General features: G+C 38.0%; 3 protein-coding genes across 3 annotated transcripts in view; 2 read left to right on the top strand and 1 right to left on the bottom strand.

The window, feature by feature from the left end:
• Window positions 1–9878, bottom strand: part of LOC307159192 (scavenger receptor cysteine-rich domain-containing group B protein) — a 37508-nt gene extending 27630 nt beyond the window's left edge. The window contains exons 1-4 of the mRNA XM_079872409.1: window positions 9706–9878; window positions 6492–6614; window positions 3513–3557; window positions 1559–1597 (exon numbers count right to left, since the gene is read on the bottom strand). Coding sequence (XP_079728535.1) covers window positions 1559–1597; window positions 3513–3557; window positions 6492–6609 — 202 coding nt within the window. The 5' untranslated portion in view covers window positions 6610–6614; window positions 9706–9878. The remainder of the gene's footprint in view (window positions 1–1558; window positions 1598–3512; window positions 3558–6491; window positions 6615–9705) is intronic.
• A 4651-nt stretch (window positions 9879–14529) lies between these two features.
• On the top strand, window positions 14530–17283 carry LOC307158894 (ovostatin-like). Its single transcript, XM_079871874.1, has 10 exons — window positions 14530–14758; window positions 14956–15139; window positions 15208–15364; window positions 15484–15536; window positions 16238–16258; window positions 16361–16526; window positions 16603–16687; window positions 16757–16868; window positions 16944–17064; window positions 17176–17283. Exons 1-10 carry the CDS (start codon window positions 14673–14675, stop codon window positions 17217–17219), a joined length of 1029 nt encoding a protein of 342 aa, XP_079728000.1. The 5' UTR covers window positions 14530–14672; the 3' UTR covers window positions 17220–17283.
• Window positions 17233–23776, top strand: LOC307158290 (alpha-2-macroglobulin-P-like; the record flags this gene model as incomplete). The annotated part of the gene is made up of 25 exons (XM_079870724.1): window positions 17233–17289; window positions 17365–17535; window positions 17614–17841; window positions 17923–18135; window positions 18206–18355; window positions 18609–18734; window positions 18805–18898; window positions 19203–19344; window positions 19449–19674; window positions 19756–19879; window positions 19951–20072; window positions 20147–20198; window positions 20274–20357; window positions 20446–20622; window positions 21588–21663; window positions 21758–21914; window positions 21991–22065; window positions 22151–22313; window positions 22394–22578; window positions 22651–22869; window positions 22940–23061; window positions 23167–23248; window positions 23336–23419; window positions 23498–23603; window positions 23688–23776. 25 exons carry the CDS (start codon window positions 17233–17235, stop codon window positions 23738–23740), a joined length of 3288 nt encoding a protein of 1095 aa, XP_079726850.1. The 3' UTR covers window positions 23741–23776.
• Window positions 23777–24985: the final 1209 nt, after the last annotated feature.

The following is a 24985-nucleotide window of genomic DNA, read 5'->3' as shown; positions in this document are numbered from 1 at the left end:
TTTCCTAATTGAATATTCTGCTCATCACCATTGTTGAGATGCATAGACTGAATCTTGATGTCTGTGAGTGCCTAAAAAAAAGTTTTTTTTTTGTTTTGTTTTTTCAAAACAACTTTTAAGAAATCCTTTGTATTATATCTAAAATTCTGGATATTTATGCAGAATCACAGTTATGCTGTAATCAACAACATAAATCTACGTCAGAAATAAGGGTCTTAATGAGTTCAGTGATCAAGTTCAAATGATGATTGTCATAATATAACCAACACCATCAGAACACATTGTCTCTTTGTTCATCTGACTGTTATAAATCAATACCAGCAGACAAGCAAAATTTAAAGCAACCATATAAGGGTCAAGAGCCCAACTAAAGCAAACACACATCACCATAATGGTGACTTACAATTTGTGATTCTGCTTGTTAACATCAGGTGTCTTCAATAATGCTCAATCATCACTCAATTAATCACTTAATTATCTCATTAACTTTAACACTCTTGAGTGTTAATTTAACACTGGAGTTTTTGCTGTGTACTTTGGGTTAAGGTAAAACTTTTTGGTTTGACATTAAAACAAAATTTATGGTTTTAACTAAATCATAAATACAATTTGAGAAAATCTTAAAAAAATTAGCTGTAACAAAATTACATCAATTGTTTTAAGTTAATCCAAAGTATAATTTTTTTGGGCGTAACACTTACTTTGAGGCAAACTGAAAACAGAAGGTATAAATTGAAAATCACAATTTTCCATTGGACCAATGTAAATGTATATTTTGAATGAATTGCACTGATGTTTCACTTTTTTCAGTTGGCTATTGCCACAAATATACCTGTGTGACTCGAGACTGGTGACGTGATCCAGGGTCACATATGTATTATATATACATTAAATGGTATTACAATGCTATCATGTCCAAAAAAGACACTCGTGAATATAAAGGTTCTTTATTGGCATTGAAGGTTCCATGAAGAATCTTTAGTGTCTGTAGAATCTTTCCATTCGGTTCTTTAAAGTGCAAAAAGGTTCTTTAGATTTTCAAAATGTTCTTAACAAGAACTGAAAGGTTCTTTGGGGGAATCAAAAATGCTATATAAAGCCCTTTTTGGAACCTTTATTTTTTAAGAGTGTACATGTCCAGAAATATGATGTTACCAAAGGATTATATCCGAAAAAAATGTAGTGTTCAGTTGAAGGTCATAGTCTAGTGCGCATGAAATCTACTCTGGCTTCTGAATAAGTCGAGCTCAAATATAATGATATAATGAACCCAGTAAGAATGTTCCTAATCCCCTTCAACTTAAGGCACAATAATAAGTCTAAATATGACATATGACTCCAAAAAGAAAGAGAGAGAGAGAGGACGTGGCATAGCGGTGGAGAAGGGGATTGTGTAAACTGAGCAAGAGGAAGTGACCCGTCTTTTTTTCTTGTCCCTTTGGAGGAAATTATGATCCGTTTCTCTCGGACGGGCGACGGCAAACTTGTGTTTTCTTTAAAGGGTGTGTTCTTGTTTTAGGACAGAAAGGGTGAGAAAGTGAATTGCGAAGACGCTCACCGTCAGACTGTGTTGTCACAGGGGCATTTGTAGTATTGGCTGTGGGAGAAAAAAAACAGGAGAGAAAGTCAGAGAGAGAGAAAGAGAGAGAGAGAGAGAGAGAGAAAACAACGATTGTGGTGAAATTATTTGTTGAAAGGAGGTTCTTGGCCCTCCGCAGCTACAGCCCTCTATATCTACTACATCTATTTTCCTGTAATCTTAGACTCGGTGAAACAGGAAGACTGTGAATTCTGTTCAGGCTGTGATTCAGACAGACAGAAATATGTGGCATGGCTCAATAATAATGCAAGATCAGATATTCAGATATTCAGATGTGCGCTGTGAGTCTGATTCAGCTGACGAGCCACTGGATATTGAATCTCTTCAATAAAAAAAAAAAAATCAATAATTCTACTTATGTTTTCTTGCAGATTGTCTGCTTTAGACTTGCGAGACGCATTAATGAGCCTCTTGAGAGACGTTTTCTGAAAAGTTATGTATGGAATATATATAAATAGTGTTATTATCTCATGTTAACTAATGAGACCTTATTGTAAAGTGTTATCAAGTTTTCTTTTAACTATTTATATATACAGTTGTTCTAACGTGTTTTGGAGAAAAACATTTATTTCATAATGTGATTCCCCCCAATTATTTTTCTTCAGTGAAAGGTTAGATTTGCCTTTTTTTTTAAATGAGAAATCAAAAGGATAAACAATGATGATTTATTTTTACAGCCATCTTTGATCATATTTACCAGGGGTGCCAATAACTCTGACCACAATGTGATATATATATATATATATATATATATATATTTAAAATCATAATATATCAATAATATCAATAATATATGCATAGTTTTTAAATCTTTAATGTTTTAAGCTTGAGATACATATACTGTATATATATATATCAATGTTAATTTTTTTTTAAAACATTAGATAAAGATAAAAGTTAAGCATATATAAAAACAACAATAAAATACTGTTTTAATCGTTTTTTATTTATTTTTATTTATATGCTTAACTATATAAAAGATTAAACTATAACATTGAAGATTTTTATATATATTTTTCTGTTATATTAAATTGTAATAATATTAGAAAGTATTTTATTTATTTATTTATTTATTTATCAAATAAATGCAGCCTTGGTGGACTTAAAGAGTATTCTTTCAAAAACATACAAAAATCTTACAGACCCCAAATTATATATGTGTGTGTGTGTGTTTGTGTGTGTATATATATATATATATATATATATATATATATATATATATATATATATATATAAATTAGACATATATTTGACATATTTACACATTAGAGTGCAATATTTCTAGATGACTAATCAAATGTATTGTTGGCTTTAAAGTGTATTTATATATAATTCCAATTGAAATATATTTATAACTCAACATTTTATGACATTTGACATGTTGGCTAGACTTGGGTGTGTTTGTTGAGAAAGCTCTGGTGTTTTTTTTGTTTGTCTTCTGTTTTGCAGCTGTACTGAGACAGCTAATGCCAGCGCCTACACAAACTATTGTATTGAACTGTGAATCGATGGTGTAGGATTTCATTACCTTACAAAGACAGCAGAAAAGAGGCTTTTTTCCATCACATCCCATTTAGGTCAATTCACAAGCTTCTCCGCTTATTAGTACGCATGTCACGGAAACATTAGTCGCTCTGAATATAACGCTTCAGGCACGTTATGTTCGTTCACACATACTGTACTTCTGAAGCTTTAGCATTCATATAAAACATGGTGACAAATACATTTTTAGAATGTACGTTTTCAAACTGTTTTCCGCCACAATGTTCTAAGTTGTTCTAATGTTGCTACATTATTGCAATGTTTTTAGAATGTTGTTATGCGGTCGTTAGGGTGTTGCGACTGACATCATTAAGGTTGCTTATGAAAAGTCAAAAACAAATATAAATGTTCAGTTTATAATGATACTTACTGGAAACTGATCTTCGTTCGAGTCTGAGTTTGAGACTGAGATCTCCTGCACACAGAAGAGATCAAAACAATTCAACATAAACCAGACATCATCATCATTAAGTAACTTAAATATGCAATTCTCAATCAGAAGAAATAATATTATAACCCTTGGTCACACTTTAGATTAGGGTCCAATTCTCACAATAATTGCCTCAATAAACTCTGCTTATTAATAGTTAGTAAGGGCGTTGTTAAGTTTAGGTATTGTAGGATTAAGGGATGTAGAATATGATCATGCAGAATAAGGCATTGATATGTGTTTTAGTACTAATAAACAGCCAATATCCTAGTAATATACATGATAATAAGCAGCTAGTGAGAACTGGACCCTAAACTAAAGTGTTACTATAACTATTTTTTTGAAGTTCTCTTATAGACAACAGTCAGTCTGTGACACACACCGTACACACATTATCTCACGTCTTTGTTCGTGTTTGCGTCACTGCCGATCATTTGTACGATTAATGGGAAAGCACTGATCTGCTGGGAGTTCAGGTGTGTCATGTAGAGGAAACCACCTTTACATACACATCTTCTCAGGTGTCCATGTCCTCATTACACCTTTAGTTCATCTGTCTTTTCAAAAGTTTGCGTTGAACGGGGGATTTACGTCCTGAACTAACAATGAGAAAGTAGTGTTGTGTTCCACCAGGATCCATTAAGCCTGTACCGTAAAAACAAATTTGTTCCGTTTACATAATTCAATTGTGCAAACTCGTTGCCTTAATTTAATTAAGTAAGCATAACTTAATTGCATCAAGTTCTTCTTACTTAATCCATTTAAGTTTTGTCAACTTAATTCTATCTGTGATCTGAGGAAGTGTACTCCCAGAGTGCATTGCGGCATGAATAAATTAATTGCTTTGTTGTACTATTTTTAGCTTTATTTTACCATTACAATGTTATTTGCTATCGTTATTGGGGTTATACTGACATAAAATTGTAATGGTCTAATTAATTAAATTAATTTAAAAAAAATTGTTACCATTGTTGTGGTTTGCATGCTGAATGTTGAAGTCTGTGTGTGACTTACAAAATTGCAAGATATGTCACAAATATAGAGGGATTATATCAACCCAATTAAAAGATTATGCCATAAGTGTTAGCCATAAAATGTTAAAAGATCATTATTATACATGAAATATAGTTATGTTATATATCATTAATACATTCATTCAAAGCATGGAAATAACTTAAGTATAAATATATATAATATTTATGACTTCACTTCCTTTGAATTCAAATAACTGTGATTTCATGTTGCATCGCTAATTGGAAGAGAATTATAATAATATAAATGAAGTGCAAGTGCCCAACCAAAGGGAACACTGATCACAATAATGGTGAGTAATTTTAGGAAATCAACATGAATTTATGATGTCAACTTATGTGACGTTCTCCCAAAATTTTTAGTTGTATTGACAATAACATTCAAGATGAATGGAAAATGAGCGAATGCAACTAAGAAGAACAATGACTACAGAAGTGGAAGACATGAGTGAAAAGTCTATTAAGAATTGTCCCGCTTCAAAAACCATTTGCCCCGCCTGTTTATTTATTTACTTATTTTTGCTTTGGTAAAATGGTACTCAAACCAGTCAATAATGTTTACTTGGGTTTTCTGAATAATGAAGCCATAGCTTGCAAACAGTACAGATTACTAAATTGTTTTAAGTAAATTCAACAAATTATTGGACATTAAGTAAAGTTAACTTAAAAAGTCTTAGTATAAGAACAACTGTTAGATTTTACACTGTTGTCTTTGATTTTGATTATCGTTCCCATAAAGCAGCTGTTTAAAGACGGTGATTTCATACTTGATGGCATGATGTAGTGGTTAAAACCAGGGTTATTATACAGTAGTTAACTAAACTAAACTGGTAGTTAACTAAAACTAAAACAATAAAAGAACATTTTATCTAGATATAGGTTTTGGTTTCTAATCTTTACTCTAAGGGATTTATGTTGTACTTGTTGTTGTTTTAAAAAAACTTAATAAAGTAAGAAGACACCTGATGTGAGTTTCCATTAATGTTAGTAGCACAAATTATCTTGACTGAATTATGCATCAAAGTTTAGTAATGCAAATATTCCATGTAGTTTCTCAGTTTGAGCTCATAAAACCTGCATGCATTATTATATTATATTATATTATATTATATTATATTATATTATATTATATTATATTATATTATATTGTGTGGTGTACTGCTGGATTCAAAACATATTGCCCTCAAAGTTGACCTAGAGCCTTTATTATATAATTAGCAAAATGCTGTTTTAAATAGTTGTAGATGCAGTGCTTCATATGAACTTCTAATATATATCATACACTAGTTGTCTAAAGTTTGGAATAAATCAGATTTTTTAAAGTTTCTTATATGCTAACCAAATAATGTTGTGAAATATTACAATATTACGATTTCAAACAGCTGTTTTCTATGTGAATATACAGTAAAGTGTAATTTATTCCTGTGATCAAAGCTGAATTTTCAGCATCATTACTCCAGTCTTCAGTGTCACATGATCCTTCAGAAATCACTCTAATATGATGATTTGATGCTCAAGAAACATTTATGATTATTATCAATGTTGAAAACAGTTTATATCTTTGAGGAAACCGTGATACATTTTTCCAGGATTCATTTATGACTAGGAAGTTCAATGAACAGCATTTATTTGAAATAAATTATAAATGACTTTACTTTCACTTTCGATCTGATTAAGATCTGTCTTTGCTGAATGTAGGCCTACACATACAACTTTTTTTTATCCCAAACTTTTTAATGGTAGTGTTTCACAGTTTCCACATGGTTTTGATCAAATAAATGCAGCCTTGGTGAGCATTATAGACTCAAAATGAAAAAGTCTTAATTAGTCATAACTTTTGTCTCTAGTAGTGTCCTGTACATCTCGTATCGAAAAGCTTCTCACTCACTGTGTGGACGAATGATGGAGACGGCGATCAGAAACACTGAAGCCAGCAGGCCGGAGAGGATCCAGACGGCAGATTTACAACATCTGAGCTCACAGTGAGACACACGCTGACCTTTCATGGCACCTGCAGAACACACACACACACACACACACACCTTCAGTGAGGCCCTTCAGTCCCTTTCTGTCGTTTACTGTCGCTTATTCTCGACACCAGACGCGATGTTATTACAGTCACTGGGCCACTACTGAGTCTGCTCGTCCGTGATTGGACAGATTCTCCTCATAGTATGTTATGTAAAAAACACACCACAACAACAACAAATGTGGAGCCTGCAGGACACAGGCACTTCTGGACACACACACACACACACACACTGACACGAGCGCAGACTGATCGATTGCTCTGTGCCATGTGCTTGCTGATTGGTTTGTGTGGTGTTCCAGAGATTTATAATAAAAACATTGATTATATATTAATGAGTTACACATTTTAGTGTTTTAGTGATGTATTTTTTGCATGTGACAGACATTTTTTTATGTTTTCAGATTGATTTACACGTGCCAGCTCCAAGTTTTTGAACCATTTGCCTGGACTGCCAAATACTGTACAAACATAAACACGTTCAAACACACACACACACACACACACACACACCGTTGCTGTCGGGCGGAAACCTGTATCTCCATATTTCGTCATTTTGATTTTATTTTTTCATAATTCATTACTATCATTTACATCTTTCTGTGAGTTTTGCAAATATCTAACCAATGAAAAGTATTAAAAATAGCTTGTGACTAAATCTCGCAACTCAAACTGTCAGTCAACGGTAGTTGATATTACAAAAGATTAACTTTGCATTTATTCAAATAAATAATAATACATTAAATAAGTGTTTGAGGGGCTGAAATGTTTAACTTTACTCAACCGGTTTCCTCACATGTTTAAAGTGCGTTTAACCATAGCTGGATTTACAGTGTATTATCCTTTTTTGGGGGGGTTGTTTTTCCTAAAACCCTCCTGACCTTACCCTGGAATGCGTGTAACTGGTGGGATAGGGCTCAGGATCTGGGATCTGGGGGAGAATATGATATTCCGCGGGGAAGATAGTGAACATTCCGGGCCTCGGTGCACAAAAAGACATTTCTGCTGTCTGTGGTCGCCATCGCCAGCAGTTAAACGCTCCTTCCGGAGAATCTGTCACTGGGACTGTCCTGAACCTCGGGCTGGGGCGCCTGGGGGGGGGGGGGGGGGGCCGGGGTGAGAGGGGGGAGGGAGGGGGGCAGGAAAGCGCTGGTTTGCCCTGGTCTCGCGAAGACTTCAGATGACGCAAACTCTCAATCAACATGCACCAATGCTACATTTTTCTAGATGTCAAAATCATTTGTGACCCTGGATCTCAAAACCAGTCACGAGTCGCACGGGTATATTTGTGGCAATAGCCAACAATACATTGTATGGGTCAAAATTATCCATTTTTCTTTTATGCCAAAAATCATTAGGATATTAAGTAAAGATCATGCAGCACAATCGCCAACATAAATGGACAACTTTAAATGAGATTTTCTCAATCTCAGCCAAATATTATCTTATCCTAACAAACCATACATCAATGGACATATTATTTATTCAGCTTTCAGATGATGTATAAATCTCAATTTCAAAAAAAAATTACCCTTGTGACTGGTTTTGTGGTCCAGATTTGTTAACAAACAAGTATTCATTACTTCAATGAGCTCATTGTTTCTGCATTAAAATTATTACATTGTTTAAATGAATACCTCTATAACCAACTGTGATTTTGTAAATGTATATTTCTGAAATGCATAACTTAGACAGTTCCCTCTGATAACAGATCACTCTAACAGCTCTAAATGATTGCTAGATTGTTTCCAGAGTGATATTTAAAGACTACTTGCCAGTCTGAGTCAAAACATCCCCTTATCTCTATAATGTTCTGATCCAGAGATATCCCTCGTGCCCTTTTTCAATGGGGGGTGGTTGCTAGGGTCCTGTAACTGGTTGATAGGGTGTGGCTAGGAAGTTGAAAAATGTCCCCATTTATAGATACAATGATCTGTCCAATGTTAAGTCATTGGATTTTTCGCCAGCTGTATAAACATCGTACACAATCTCTTATAAAAGTCTATAATAGTCAAAGATGTGTTGCAATAAGACACATGATTTGACACCTCGTTCATGGGTCTACGACAAATGGTGCTGGACGATTTCTCAGTTTCATTTAGAATATATCATATAAAACAAAACAAAAATGAAAAAGGACAAAAATGCAACAAAATTACTAAAACGTGAACTAAAATGAAAACGAAAACAGGCAATATAAAAAATAAAAACTCATTCAAAATATCAGTATTATTATCTAAAAATAGCCATAAATGGATGCTCAGAGGAAAATTGTATTGTGAGAGATCTCATTTGTTATTTTCTCTTCCACAGGTGCCTAAAAAACAACCATAAACCTGCACGAGCCAGAGGCAAACAGCAACAGAGAGAAGCATGTCACCCACCGAGAGACACTTCAACCTCCCATTCACGCAGTTCTGCTCTGCTTGCTTTAGAAGAGCTGAACCCCTGTCGTTCAGAAAGCTCACTGTGCGGCCAATTACAGCATTAACCAACGCAAACCGCTGCGAGCCTGCAGACAAAATGGTGCGGTTGTGAGGGCCTGAAAATTAATCTAGTCACCAATATTATGTTTTTCAATACTCCATTCATGGCTGGATGCAGCATGGGTCCACGAGGGAATAATGTTGCCTTTTGTGTCGCCTGTGTTTCCCCTCCCTCTCCTTCTCACATTGACAGATCCCAGGCGCTCGCGAAAATACCCCCTTAAAGTCCCAGATTAACCGGGAGAGACTTCAAAATTCAGATTCAGTGCAATTTTGCCTTTTTAAATTTCTGATGATTAAAATAAGATTTGATATTTTTTCCCCCTCTAAATATCAAAACACAAAAATGCAACAGGTGAGCCTTAAGGTCTAAATAATCAATTAAAAGAACATGCATTTGCGGAATAATAATAAATAGCAATTAAAAACTAGTTCCAGAATTGTAGCAGAAAATTAGCAAAAATATATGCTATTTTTTACATATAATTGTATTTTATATTTGCATAAAGCATCTTAAAAAAAAAAAAAAAAATCCTGTAAAATGACTTTAAATGACGCCCTATAATGAGAATGATACATAAACATACCTTTGATAGAAAGTAATTTTCTTCACCAGCAAAATTATTTATTTTTTTTCAGCAAAAAGCAACAGTCCACAGTGAATTCAGATGTAGCTCACAGGACACTTCTTCAGCTCTCTCTGAGTTAGCTGGGGAAAGAAAAAAGTGCATCCGGCTGAAGAGCAACGCACTCTTTCATCTCTCTCACCTTGTGAGTCTATACGTGCCAGGCTGCTCTAGAACCTGTTATGTAAAAAAAAGAAAAGAAAAAAAAAAGGTACACCAGCATTGTATGTTAATGCCCTGACACCTCGTCCCGGCCTGGCTCATGAATGAAGAGGAAACGGGAGGAGGGAAGAAGACAGTAAAGCCCAGCCCTTCACAGCATCTCTGGTTTCAGGTTGCGCTCACAAAAGGTGCGGTTTGGATCATCCAAAAACAGTAACATGAGTGTGTGTGTGTGTGTATTACCTCTGTCCTTCACATTTTTTCACATTAAACCAGCATATTTTAATAATCTTTATTAACAGGCCATCAGACTAAAGCAGAGCCCGCTGGATCAATAGTGTTCGAGTTCAGTCGCTTTGATGGTGTTGAAGTTTGGACAGCTTCCATAATCATTATTGCCTTTGCCTTTGACACACTGTGATTTCAATCTATTCACTTCATGCTATAATTCACCAAGTCATACTGGTTTTGATAACTTAGTTGCTCTTACAAATATGTTCAATGTTATTTGAAATTGTTTTCACATCTATAGTTGAGCATCCTACACATTTAAAGATGCTCTGGACACAAATGTCTGAATGCAAATGCCTTTTAATGGCAAAATCTAAGGTGGCTTCTTATGGATCTTTTGTGGAGAGGGCTATCCCATAATGCAATGTGCCAAGCTCAATGGGGGAAAACGTTTTAAAGGGGTGGTATAATGCCCTTTTCACCAGATGTAAATAAGTCTCTGATGTCCCCAGAGTGTGTGTGTGAAGTTTTAGCTCAAAATACCCCACAGATATTTTTATATAGCATGTTAAAATTGTCACTTTTTGAGGGTGAGCAAAAACGCACTGTTTTTGTGTCTGTTCCTTTAAATGCAAATGAGCTGCTGCTCCCGGCACAGGGGGCGGAACTTCAACATCTTGTGTCCTTTTACCTCACACACACATGCACTGAACATTTCAAAAACTTTTAGCCTTTTATGTTCAAACCGGAGTCAGACAATGATGGAGAGACTCGAGAAGAAGTGACAACATGTAGAAGCAACAGGACATTTCTGAATGGTTAGTTGATGAATTTATGAAGCTGATGTGTAGTTATCTTCTAGTCATTGATTAGCATATTCTGTCTTGATAATCTATAAATCGTGTTCAGGGGGCGGGGTTTATGTAAATTCTAGGGTTGGTGATGTCACTAACCCGGGAGGAATGTGGTGTAGTCTCTACCAGCCGTTTGTTGTAGTCCTTAAAAAGCGATTTCTTTAAAAGCAAATATCTCCCTTTGCTTTGAACTTTGAGCGTTGTAACTTTGCAGATGTTGTTTATGCTCAAACAGCAACATTACACACTAACTAAAGTTAGAAAAGTTAAATCATAATCAACCACCCCTTTAAAGATGTTGCTATAAGCAAAATACATACTGTTTTTAAATATAATTATATTTAAAGGGGCTATATCTAAGAATTTTAATGTATTAATCACTTTTTTATTGCCGATGTGTGAACAGAACCTAACGAAACAAAACTTAAAAACGAGACTTCCTCGCTTGTCTCTGAAAGCTTGTCGACTGATTTTTATGTTTAGGATTCGGGAATGTTTTTGTCTGGAAAATCGCAGATGTGTGTTTTCCACCGAGAGCCTCTCTTCTGTTCACTGACACATGAAACTAATGCTTATACAATGTTCAGGATAATGCTGAAAGAGCCGTTCTGGACTGTAATGTCAATGTGTCGTGCAAAGAAAAGAGATTCATTCAAACTACAGTCTCACAGAGTCAGATCTATATAGTCTATAGTCTCAGATATACTTTATAATCAAACTATCATAACAGTGTGATTTTAATGAGCTCATCTGTCGAGAACATCTCCACATCTCTATGATCAGATGCTTTCTGAACTGATGTTTCTCATTTCTGTTGTGTGTTTATTGTGTTATTGAGAGGAAAGAGCAGCACATATTCACATTCATCTAAACGTCGCTCTCAGCAGTGGACGCATCGGGATATTCGTTAACAGTAAATCCATGCAAAGGTATTTCCAACTTCTTTTTACCTCTAAGCAGAGAACGAGTATATCAGGGTCTTGAATCACGTTCAGTCTCTTGTGCGTTACGTGATCTCGAGTGTGAAGCTGCTGCAGTTCACTAAATGGCCACCGGTGTCGCTAAAAACAAGAGTTTCTCAATTCTACATATAGCACCTTTAAAAATCAATGTTTATATTGAGTAATTTAAATATTAATACCAAAGTGTATTGAGATCAAATATTTAAGCAAAAGAAGTATTCATTTTAAATGTAATTTTATAATTGTATTTAAAATCAATATTTAAATGTACTAATTTACATTAAATATTAAATTGATTTTGTGTAATTCAACACCAAAGTACGTTGAGATCAAATATTTATACAAAAGAAAAATATGAATTGATTTTAAATATTTTATGTACTCATATTTAAAATTAATGTTTAAATTGACTTATTTAAATTGAATCCAATTTTATATTAAATTGATTTGATGTAATTCAATACCAAAGTATATAAAATATTTTTAGAATCTGTTTTAAAATAATGTATTTTTATGCCTGATAGAGTATCCAATAATATAATTTGAGGACATTGAGGTTTATTAATTTAATGCAGTTGAACTTCTAGACTTACATTAGATACTGAAATTTACAGCTTCATATACATAAGAAAATGATAAAACATAAGCAAGAAATATTTATTTTTATTTTTCTGATTAATTAGCTTCTAAATAACTTCTTGTAGTATTCTTGTTCAGTTCACACTAAAAAATCTTTGTTAAAGCTACTTTTTAAATATTTGTTAGAAGAAAAATTTGCAATTTGAATGTTGAAATATCTGAGAAATAAAAGCTTTAAATAGAATTATTTGAACAAAAGCTTGAATTGCAAGTTCAAAACATTTTATATGAAAAATACAGATACAGAGAAATATTGAGTGCTGACCCAAATAGCTGGAGTTTAAAATCAATATAAAAATCAATATTGACCCAGTTCCAATTCACGTTCATGGTTCATTGTGACTTTTTCTGTCACTTTGATTTCAAATTTCCACATAATTGCGCTAAAATTTTTTACTCGTGCGTCACAGTGTCAGTTACAGTATAATATCATTTCCCCCAGTTATGAAAATAATTTTTGGGGAAAGATCAATATTTACTTTGCAAGATTTAAAAAAAAGTGTGAGGATTGCAATAGATTGTGTGTTTGCTTTTTATGCTTGTTTTCTTAGACACTAAATAGTTGTTGTTTTTTGTACACAAAGGCTTTTACAGCACTCATAGGCTGTTGGTTGTGCAGGATTTTACCGGTTCGGTGTCTCTTGTTTAGTCAGTATTTAGGTTGTGGGAACATGGCTTTAGGGTAAAAGTAGCTTTCTGTCATTATGTTCCCATTCAGGCCTCTCTCAACTCATCTCACATTCACATTAACAGAGACTGAAGATGTACACTACAGTAATGAAATATAATGTCTTTTCTGGCAGCATGACCACTGAGTGTATTGTTTGGTTTGTTATTTTCTATGTTTTGATTTTATTACCCAACTAACAAGGAACGTTCTCAGAGCTGTGGCTATAACCTTCTGGCAAGGTTCTCTCAAAGTTATGAAAAACACTTTTAGTTTTCGGGAACAGGTTGATTTAGCACTTCATCCTCAGGCAATGGAAAAGATTGATGGCAGAGCAATACAGATTCTACAATAAGATAAAAATAAAAGACTTGCATTGCATTCATTGTTTGAGAATGGGGGAGAGCGGGGCACAACGGGGCACAACCTAACGCTTTTTGACTTTTTTAGTTTGTGTAAACTAGAGTATTTATTTTTCCCGCATTAATTTCACACGTCAAGTACAGTGGTCAAGTACAGTGGTTTTGTTTCATTAATACAGTGTATACTTTTTTTCTTTATATATCCCCCGAAAGAATGGAAGTGAAATGTCAACATGTCCCATATATATATACAAGACAAACTAAACTATTTTCTCAATAAAATACAATTATTCACTTTTTCATATAAAATAATGGCATTTTTTAATAATTAAAAATAAACAAATTTCCGAGTTTGACAACAAACACAGCAAAACAGCTATACAGCATAGTTCAAAACATAATAATGCATAATTTCTGAACACTTTATTCACTTTTTTCTCATGGTTTCTCAATAGAATTCATACAAGTATAGAGTAGAATAGCTAGTAGGGGCTCATTGTAATGCAGTGTGACAACATGCCCCGCCTGCACAACTGGGATTTAAACCCGACTATATGCTGGTTAGATCAGCATTAAAGAACTATATCAACTGTTAAATAACAGATATAAGATTAAAATAATATCCGACTTGTCTAATTTTAAATAAAATAAAAATTAACATAAAGCAAGAAATTTACTTTTGCTATGGTTAAATAAATGTTCAGTGATATCTTCCAAATATTTCTGAATTTTTCTATATATAGTGTTGATATGGCAACTAAATACACCAAACAAACTAGTCCCGCGTTATTGTACCCCGGCCGCTAACCTCTATTATGTGTCAGTTGGAACTCCTAATCAAAGGATCTAATTAATTACAGCCAGGTGGTGGTTAATTAATTAAATCAACGAGATGAATGCGTTCCAGAAATATTAAGAGATATATCGCTGTCGTCAGTGTGGATGATTCAGAGATCCTGCAGTAAACAGTGAAAGCCTTCATCTTAAGAGAAGCTTAAAGGTTTCTGAAAGAGAGGCTTGATTTAGGTTTAGTCTTAGGTGATTTTTCCTCATGGCTGTGAGGGAGATTTGTATTTGGAAAGGGCTCATTTTAGCCCTTTTTCTCTTTGCTGTTGATGGACGTAAAGTACAAGGGCCGTAAGTACCATTAAACACTGAACAGAAGCATTATGTTATCTGTAATGATGATGGAGTTGTTTACTAAATTTTATAGATGGTGAAACGCTTTGTGAACCATTGAAGCTTTCCTTCAACCCCATTACTACTTTGTTTGATGCCATACAGTGATCGAATGGATGATGTCCTGTGGTTTCTTAAACTAAACCTCTCCACAGGTTATTCATGGTGACTTTCCCTGCAGTGATTGAGTCTGGATCTGACTCCAAATTATGCATGACTCTTCTGAAACCCCAAAAGAGCCTCACAATGACAGTTTCTCTGCTTGATGAGAAAAACAAGACGACTCAACTTGTGAAGCACGTTTCTTCAATGCCGTTTCACCGCTGCTTTTGTTTCCAGGTCTGTCATTTAGACAAATGTGTCTCTTTTTGTCTGTATGGTTGTATGTTAACCGAAGTTCTCGACAGGCTCCTCGGGTGGATGGAGAATCAGTGCAGAAGCTGAAGGTGGAAGTTCAAGGGAATGACTTCAGAGCGACCGAAGAGAGCAAAGTCATGTTTAGACGTTACCCATCTTTGACCTTTATCCAAACAGACAAACCCATCTACAATCCAGGACAAACGGGTGAGCTGTGAATGACCCCTGGTTGAATATTAGAGGTGTAGAAAGTCCATTACACTAAAAGTTCTGATAGTCTTAAAGTGCAGTATGCAATAAATGTGAGTTTATTTGTGTCTTTTCAGTTAATTTCAGAGTTGTCACCATGGATCCCAAATTTGTGCCTTTTGATCAAATGGTAAGACTAGATGTTTCACCATATTGAGTGGTCTAACTAGCCTGGAAATCCAGACCTAAATCTGAAAGCTTAATGGTCTGGTGTCGACTAATGAAAATCGGCCAGCTCGAGGGGCGGCACCAAGCATGCATTTGAAGATCTCACTGCACGCAATTGGATAATACTACGACCAATCACAACAAGCCCCATACACTTAGCTACCAGCGGAGCTAACTGGTAGATTATACTCTTACTGTATCCGGTCGGCAAAACAACAAAAACGTCCTTGCAAAGGAACGATTCGAGCGCCGTCTTCTGTTCCTCTTTTAGATAAAAAGCCAAGTCTAACTCGTTTGTTGTAGCGGCCAAATCCGTTTCAAACAACTGGTGTTCATCCATAGCCATCTTGCAATGTTTACTAATGACTTCGACGTCACAGCGCTGTCGTCATCTGTTTAGCTCGCCTCTGGCGATATCAGATAACCCGATGTGTTTGTGCAGCTCAGATCAAGGGGCATATTTAATGAGCATCATTATTTAACACCAGAGTAACTCGCTGAGCAAATTCAACTTGTGCTCTCGTGAGAACTCTGGATTACCAGGGTAGGTCTGACCCTAAATTAAATGCAAATTAAATATTGGTACTTTTAAGATGCTGAAATGTATGCATCAGTGGGTCTGCGCTGTTAAATGTTTAATATTCCTGTCTTTGTGTCTTGCAGTACGATCTGGTCGTGGTGGAGGTGAGAATTTGCTCCGTTGCAAGTCTTTGAATGGCGCCAATGCAGCGTTTTGCACTTTTCTTTGTTTGCAGATTTTCTCTGAGCTGTTAATTGTTTTAATAGGACAAAGATAATAACCGGATTGGTCAGTGGACAAACGTTTCCTCAACGGGGTGGATATTGCAGCTTTCTCACGAGTTAAACCCAGAGGCTCAGATAGGGATGTACATGCTAAAGGCTTTTATTGCCGACCGAGGAATCTCCCAAGTTTTTGAGGTGAAAAAATACGGTAAGTTGTTGTATATGTGCAGCAGTTCAGTGACAGATCTGAGGTCTTAACCTAAAGCGCTTTGTTTCTGGTTTAGTTTTGCCCAAGTTTGACGTGACCGTAAACACACCAAAGACATACAGCGTTGCAGATATGGGACTGAAAGTTGAGGCTTGTGCCAAGTGAGTGATGCTTTATTTTCTTGTCTTGTGGTTGGTCAATTCTTTATCATCCTTTTTGATGTTTCCCAGATATACGTATGGCCAGCCTGTACCTGGTCAAGCCTTGGTGGAAGTGTGCCGTGATCCATTTCCATACACTGTGCTTAATTTGACCAGACAGTGCCTGAATCAAACAGCAAAGGTGTGCGACTCCTGCCTTAACGCTGAGGGTTTTTCTGCTTGTGCTTAAATGTGACTATCTTTGTTCTGCTACCAGATTAATGCCACGGGCTGTGCCTCCCTTACCGTCGATATATCAGTGTTTTTCAACACCAAATTTGAAGACTACATGCAAGACACATTTCTTGTAAATGTGAATGTTACTGAGGAGGGAACAGGTGAGCTATTGGCTGGTCTGAACCACATACTTTATCTTTACAAGACATCCACTTCAAGGCACATACTTAATTGATCTTCACTGTTTGGTTTTTCTCTCATGCCCCCCCCAGATGTAATGGTGTCAAAATCTGCAGTGGTGTCCATTTACGTTTGAAGTCGGCAGCGTCATGTTTGTGGACCTCCTGGTTCCTTATTTTGAACCTGGATCAATGATAAATGGAAAGGCAAGCAAAACGTCATCCCTTATCGTGGAAGCCTTCACATTGGTTCCCTTTCCTAACCTTGATCATTCCCAATAGATATCCTTGACTCATTTTGATAAGACTCCAGTTGCAAACAAAGCTGTGTATCTCCTGGATGGTAACAACTGGCCCAACAAACTGCTGTTGAATCTAACCACAAACAAGAACGGACTGGCTGCGTTCTCCCTCAACACTGCTAATCTTCCTAAGGCTGATCTGAATCTGGTGGTACGACTTGTATTTTGTGAAATGAATTTTTTTTATTTTTTTTATTGCATGAAACTGTTTCAATTCATTGTTCCCCAGGCAAGTGCGACTCCAGAGGGTTTTTATAATTATAAAGTGCCATACTTCACTACAGATACAAGGGTTGTTCAGCTTCTCCAACCTGTTTCTCCCGACAACCCATCGTTTAGTGAACTGACTATAGTGAAGCTCAAACAGCCCCTCAAATGTGGTGCTTCATTTCCAGTGACCGTGGAGTATTCATTTGTTGGAGAGGCTGGTAGCTACAGAGCTGACATAATCTATATGGTGAGTGGACATTAGTTTTGTAGCTTTTAAAGTTTGCTGGTCTGTGTTCAGCAACTTGTTCACCTACATATCTTCTGTCAGGTCTTATCCAGAGGAGTGATCGTCCTCCATGAATTTCAGACGGTCAAAGCAAAGGCTTGTGATGCGGTCACAAGTGGCTCCGTGACGTTCCAGCTGTCTGTCAGCGTCGATATGGCTCCAGCAGTGCAGATTCTGGTCTACAGCGTTCTTCCCAGTAGGAATGTAGTTGCTGCTAGTGTGTCATTTGACACGGATATGTGTTTCCAGAACCAGGTACTGTATGATGTGTATTTCAATTAGGGGAATGGTGGTGTGTCCTACAGCGTGTTGGTCCTCGTTCCAGGTGTCTCTGCAGTTTTCTCCAGCTACGGCTGTTCCTGCTGAGGGAAACGTTCTGACTGTTTCTGCTCAAGCTGGATCTCTGTGTGGCCTCAGTGCTGTAGATCAGAGCGTCCGGATCATAGAGCCAGGAAGACGCCTGAGTGCTGAAAGGGTATATGTGTGCCTCAATCAGATTTCTTGTTTGGGCTTTTACTCTGAATACTTGTGTGTATGGCACATCTGATTAGAATGCCACTTCATTGAACTCTAGTAGGGAAAACCCTGACATGCCATGACTGGACTGCTTGGTTTTTAATGAAGTAGTCCAGTTTAATCAACACAACACTATGACTTTAGTCTTGTAGTAGTGGAAAAAACCCACACAAATGGAGGTATTCAAGGAGCACTTTTCTCTCTGTTGTCAGGTGTTCAACTTACTCCCAGCGGCATCATTACCAAATTATCCATATGAAGTTGAGGATGAACAGGAATGTCTGCGTTTTCGATCCCGTCGAGATGTTTCTGCAGACCAAACCTACGAAGCCTTCAAGGTAGAAAAGGGTTAATTATCCTGTTTTACTAAATGCTACTTTTTAAAATGTTTTTGTTTTGTTCTGTCAGAGTGTGGGGATGAAGGTCACAACTAATTTGCCTATCAGATTACCTCAGTGTCTGAAGTACAAAGGCCTGAATTTTTATCGCAACTCCCGTGATGGTATGTCCATTAGTTTGATTCTTGCTCTAGAAATTGCCACACAACTTGATAAGCTACCAACTATGAACTTAAGTAATCTGTGACCTAAAACTGCAAGCCATTGGATAAACGTTAATCTCTTGCTTTGTAGTGGTCTATATTGGCTTTTGTTATTGAATGAGATCTTCAATGTGCCATGTAAAGACAATCAATGTTTAAGGCTACAACTGGCCAAACCATGCATAAATTTGAAGTTTTGAACCCTGTGTGTTCTGCGGACACTAGGACCGTTTGGAGGATCTGGGTGTAAAATTGTCTCTTTCAGGGATGGGTTTTCATGGTACTTTTTTAGCCAAGGCATTGGCTTCTCCAGTAGCAGAAAGTGCTGGAGGCGACACTTCCTCTTTTGATGTGACCGTCAGGACTTACTTTCCAGAAACCTGGTTCTGGCAGCTTGCTCAAGTGGGGTTCGTAAAACTCCTTTTGTTCCATCTAAAGCTACTTGCCCACAGTTTAATTCCCCCCCCCCCCCCCCCCCCCCTCACTACTTTTTCTGGTGACCTTTCTTCAGAGCCACTGGATCCACACAAGTTCCTCTTACGGTTCCTGACACAATCACCACATGGGAGACGGAGGTGTTCTGCCTGTCCTCAAAAGGTTTCGGTCTGGCTCCTCCTACTCTGCTGACGGTCTTCCAGCCCTTCTTCCTGGAGCTCTCCTTGCCGTACTCTGTCATCCGTGGGGAGTCTTTTGATCTGAAGGCCACAGTCTTCAACTATCTGTCCAAGTGCATCATGGTCTGCCATGGTTTTATTTATAATGTATCTATATAGAGTAGGTCCTGTGTCTTTGCTCAATGTTCACTGTTTTGTTGACAGGTTAAAGTAACTCCAGCTTCATCCACGGCCTTCACTCTTAAACCGTATACTGATTCATATTCATCCTGTCTATGTGCCAATGAGAGAAAGACCTTCAAATGGGTTTTCTCAGCTGCTGTTCTCGGTCAGTTTTGGGAATGTCTGCTTCTAAATCTGAAGTGTATGTGGTGTTGCTCACTCTGTCTGTCACTGCAGGAGTTGTCAATGTGACTGTCAATGCCTCAGCTGAACCATCCCGGACTCGATGTGGCACTGAGGTCGTGACCGTGCCGACGAGAGGACGCATTGATGCGGTCACTCGAAGTCTAATTGTCCTGGTAAGTGTTGACCAGCTTTCTGGAGTTTGATCATGGAGCTCATGCTGCTTTAGTGATGTGTTTTGCCTTTATAGCCTGAAGGAGTTGAAAGGACAAGCGCCCAGAGTATGTTACTGTGTCCAAAAGGTTTGTACTCTGATACCCAACACATTCTCCCTCTACAGCCTAACGCTCAATGCTGATCCTTTGTTTGGTCCCTAGGAAAAGCTCTTTCTGAAGATGTGACTCTGATATTTCCAAAAAATGTGGTTCAGGGATCAGACAGATGCTCCGTTTCAGTCCTCGGTAAGCATTTCGTTGAGGAGAAACTGACATGTGATTGTTTGGTAGGATAACCGTTTCTGATGTGGGTTCTATGCTTGACCTCTCGTAGGGGACATAATGGGTCGTGCACTGAAGAATCTGGATGGGTTAATACAGATGCCATCTGGCTGTGGAGAACAGAATATGATTATTCTTGCTCCCAATATTTACATCCTGCTGTACCTTGAAGTCACAGGGCAACTCACCGCAGCCATCCGAGCGACTGCCACCAGCTACCTTCAGAGAGGTATGGATGATCAAATCTGCTTTAAATATTGTAGGAGCAGAGAATGTCTAATAGGAAGAGAATTGGCACTCTCTGGTTACTTCCGGTTTCTGGACTGGCTGCAGTAACACGTCTCTGTCCATGCGGGGGCGCTCGCAGGCGAGTGCAGAATGAATGGAGGACTATGACGCTATACTCCTCAAAATCCACTTTTCTCAGGATATAATTTGTCTAGTAATTTGAATGTTGTATTCAAAAGGAGATGCAAAGAAATTACACATCGCTGGGTTTTTTTTTTTAATTTTAATTTTTTTTTTTAATAAAGTCACTTATTTGCTTTAAAGTATTTTAAAATGTCAATGACGTCATACACATCGTACGACCAGAGATACTGCTTTACGGCAATCCTTCAGTCGCTTTGGTGCTTTCGCGCTATGCACTTTCTTTTCTCTCGAGGCATCGACAACACAGCTGACACAGGGAAACACACGTGCTAGAGTTTGTGTTTTGTTTGTTTCTGGTCCCGCTTCAGATGCCATCAAGCGGTATCTCTGGTCGTAATCAGTCCTTCACTGACCAATCAGCGTTCATTAGCAGAATGCTAGCGTGTTATGGGCAACAACAACTCAACCTGTAAGAAATCGAAAGGACATAAGTACTCGTTCATTCAACTTTCGACCTATAACCCATGTTGAACTTGCAAAACCTACAATAAAATCTGAGATTTCTCAACGGCAATCGGGTGAAAGAGACACATTTAGCCGTCTAGCCCCATAGACACCCATTCAGTCTGCACTCGCCCGTGATCACCTCCAGTGGAATTCTAATGGAACTGCAACCAAGATCGATACAATGGGGCTAATAGGAAGTGCCAAGGCTCTCCGTAGACGGGCTCTGGTAGGAGTCTAAATCCTATTGCTTCTCATTGAAGCTGTCTAGAATCCCTAATAAGCCCCCCTCCGATATGTGGTTTTTGACTTGAACAGGATACCAAGGACAACTAAACTACAGGCACAGTGATGGATCATACAGCACATTTGGTTATGATGCATCCAATACATGGTGAGTTTCACTACCGCTATTTTAGTCTTGTGTAGCCTTTGTCACCAGTGGTTTGTAAGTTCAGTTGTTTTAACGAAACTTCCTGCATGGCTAGGTTGACTGCCTTCGTCATGAGGTCTTTTGGTCTAGCAAAGCGCTTCGTCTTCATCGATCCTAATGTCCTTCAGAGTGCAAAGGACTGGCTAATAAGCCAGCAGGGTTCAAATGGATGCTTCATGCAACAGGGAACTTTGTACCACAATAAAATGAAGGTACATTTTAATCAAATGGACCTTAACTCACAGACTGTCCAAGACTGTCGTATAATCGTATGCTGGTGTGTTTTAGGGTGGAGTTGGTGATAACGTGACCATGACTGCCTACATTGTTGCATCGCTACTTGAACTTGGCATCCCCGTCACAGTAAAAACCTCTCTAGTAATGTGTATGAGCTCCTTGTAGATGACCTTCCTGTTCTGCTGTTGAATGATATCTGCTTTTCTTTTAGGATCCCATCATTACCAATGCTCTTTCATGCTTGAGGCCTGTCGTTGGGAACCTGGGAAACACTTACGCCACGGCTCTGCTGGCCTACACTTTCAGTCTGGCTGGAGAGACCACCACTCGATCACAGCTTCTAACCACCTTGAAAGACCTTGACATTTGCAAAGGTGAAATTTACTAGCCTCTTGTTTTGAGATGTTCATCAGGTTCTTTGGCATTGACTTTCTCCCCTCCATCTCATCCTAAGCAACTAAGGTCCACTGGTCTCAAACTACATCTGGTAATACTCTGGCGGTGGAGATCAGCTCTTACGTGCTGCTAGCAGTTCTTGCCATTCAACCGCTCACGACGGCTGATCTAAGCTATGCTAATCGCATCGTCAACTGGCTGGTGACCCAGCAGAATCCCTACGGCGGCTTTTCCTCCACCCAGGTGCCTCTGACTACCAAACATGAGCGCAATCCTTTGAGGTGGTTTTTAATCTGGTGCTTTTTTTTTTTTTAGGACACAGTGGTGGCTCTTCATGCCCTGTCTCTGTACGCTGGTCAAGTCTTCAGCTTGGACGGCTCCAGCACTGTTACTGTACAGTCCTCAGGAGTAATAGAATCTTATAGCTTCAGTGTGAGTCGGGACAACCGGCTGCTGTATCAGGAGAAGCTGCTGAAGAAAGTTCAAGGCAAATATAGTGTTAAAGTGACCGGAACTACTTGTGTTTCTGTGCAGGTCTGTATCTCCACTCCCTCTAGTTCTGTGGTGCACATCCACATCTTACTGATCTGTGTTCGTACTGTAGGTTGCATGTTTCTACAACATCCCGACACCAGTTAAAGACAACAAGATTCTGAGCGTTGAAGCAAAGGTGACTGGAGACTGCCGACCGCTTGCGGCCAATCTCATGTTGAACTTCACTGTGACGTAAGAATAGCTTTGGCTTTGCGTCCTGAAACCAGCTCTTGTTTATGACTCTTACAAAAGGAAGCTGTGGACTAAACCTCGTTATTCTCGATCACCCTCATTCAGATACAATGGCGTAAAAGCAAGAACTAACATGGTTCTTGTGGACATTAAGCTCCTGTCGGGCTTCACGGCCGATACATCACTGGTTCGTATGTTTAAGATGACTTAAGTCTCAAGATACTTGAGGCTCTTTAGATGTAATTGTGCATGTAAACAATGGTCTTTTTCTCAGCTTGGTTCTCCACCCCAATCGTTTGCTCCACTAGTGGAGCGTGTTGATGCTGGAGATGATCATGTCCTAGTGTATCTGAAAGAGGTGAGATGCTGTCCTCTGGGGATATTCACTAGCTGCCCTATTGAGTGGTTTGTTATATTCATCCTTTTTGACTCGCAGGTTCCCAAAGGTGTCCCCATGAGTTACGCTCTGCAGCTGAGACGGGTTCTTGATGTGAAAGATCTCAAGCCAGCGGTCATAAACGTTTATGACTACTATCAGACAAGTACGCTTTCATCCTAATCATGCTTTGCTCTGGCTGAATTCACTGTTGAACATGATACAGCTCATTTTTCTGTTCCTCTTATAGGTCATTCGTTTGAGACGACCTACATGTACCCCTGTTCATGCAGCCAGCATTGAATGCCTACAGGCCACGCTACTTAAATTAAAACTGCTTTTATACAAATCAGTTTTTTTTTGTTTTGTTTTTTTTTTGTAGTCTGTTCATCTGATGGTGGTTTGAAGTGGAAAGTTGAAGTGTTCATGAGCTTATATTTGTCCGGTGACTCCAAATCCTTACATGACTGAAATGAAGTTCACTCAGGCAGTGGCTATTAACTTGTTTGAGCTTCCACTTTTTAGAGTTGTTGAAAGTTGGACTCTAGACTGCAACTTTTGAGGTCAACTGCAGTTGCATTTAATTTATTTGTGGACTAATCGGTTATCAGAATCAGAAAGAGCTTTATTGCCAAGTGTGCTTGCACCCACAAGGAATTTTTCTTGGTACTGAAGCTTCCAGTGCACATATACAAATACAACAAGAAACATAGTAATACAATTCTAAGAGTAAAATATATTTAAAAGAATAAAAATAGAAATAGTATAAATAGTAAAAAAGTAGGGTCACAGTTGGGTTTAGTCCGAATAAACATTTACATATGAACATATTTACAGTATTAGAGTAGTATGAATAATATAAATATCACCTGAATCAGAGAATATTACACTAGACAGTGGGTGTCTAGTGCATGTTACAGATTATGAACATATTTACAGTATTTTTGTAGTATGAATAATATAGATATAAATATCGCCTGAGTTTATTGCACTAGACAGTGGGAGTATTGCACTTACAGGCATATGCTTTGGGGGGCATGTTAAGTGTTCAGGAGGGAAATGGCCTGTGGAAAGAAACTGTTCCTGTGCCTGGATGTTCTTGTGGCCAGTGATCTGTGTCGCCGTCCTGACGGTAACAGTTCAACAGGAGGTGATAAGGGTGAGTGGAGTCTGTGATGATTTTACCTGCTCTCTTCCTCACTCTGGAAGAGTACAGGTCCTGGAGGGTTGGCAGGGGGGCACCAATAATCCTCTCTGCAGTCCGGACTGTCCGTTGTAGTCTCCTGATGTCCGATTTGGAAGCTGAACCAAACCAGACAGTGATGGAAGTGCTTAAAACAGACTCAATGATGGCTGAGTAGAACTGGATCAGCAGCTCCTGTGGCAGATTGAACTTCTTCAGCTGGCGAAGGAAGTACAGTCTCTGCTGGGCTTTTTTCACAATAGAGTCAATGTGATTTGCCCATTTCAGGTCCTGAGAGATGGTGGAGCCCAGGAACCTGAATGACTCCACTGCTTCCACAGTGCTGTTCATGATGGTGAGAGGGG

The sequence above is a fragment of the Squalius cephalus genome (genome assembly GCF_949319135.1).
Source record: "Squalius cephalus genome assembly, chromosome: 5".
Lineage (NCBI taxonomy): Eukaryota > Metazoa > Chordata > Actinopteri > Cypriniformes > Leuciscidae > Squalius > Squalius cephalus.
The sequence above is the reverse complement of the archived record's forward strand: the minus strand, read 5'-3'. Positions and strand labels throughout refer to the sequence as shown.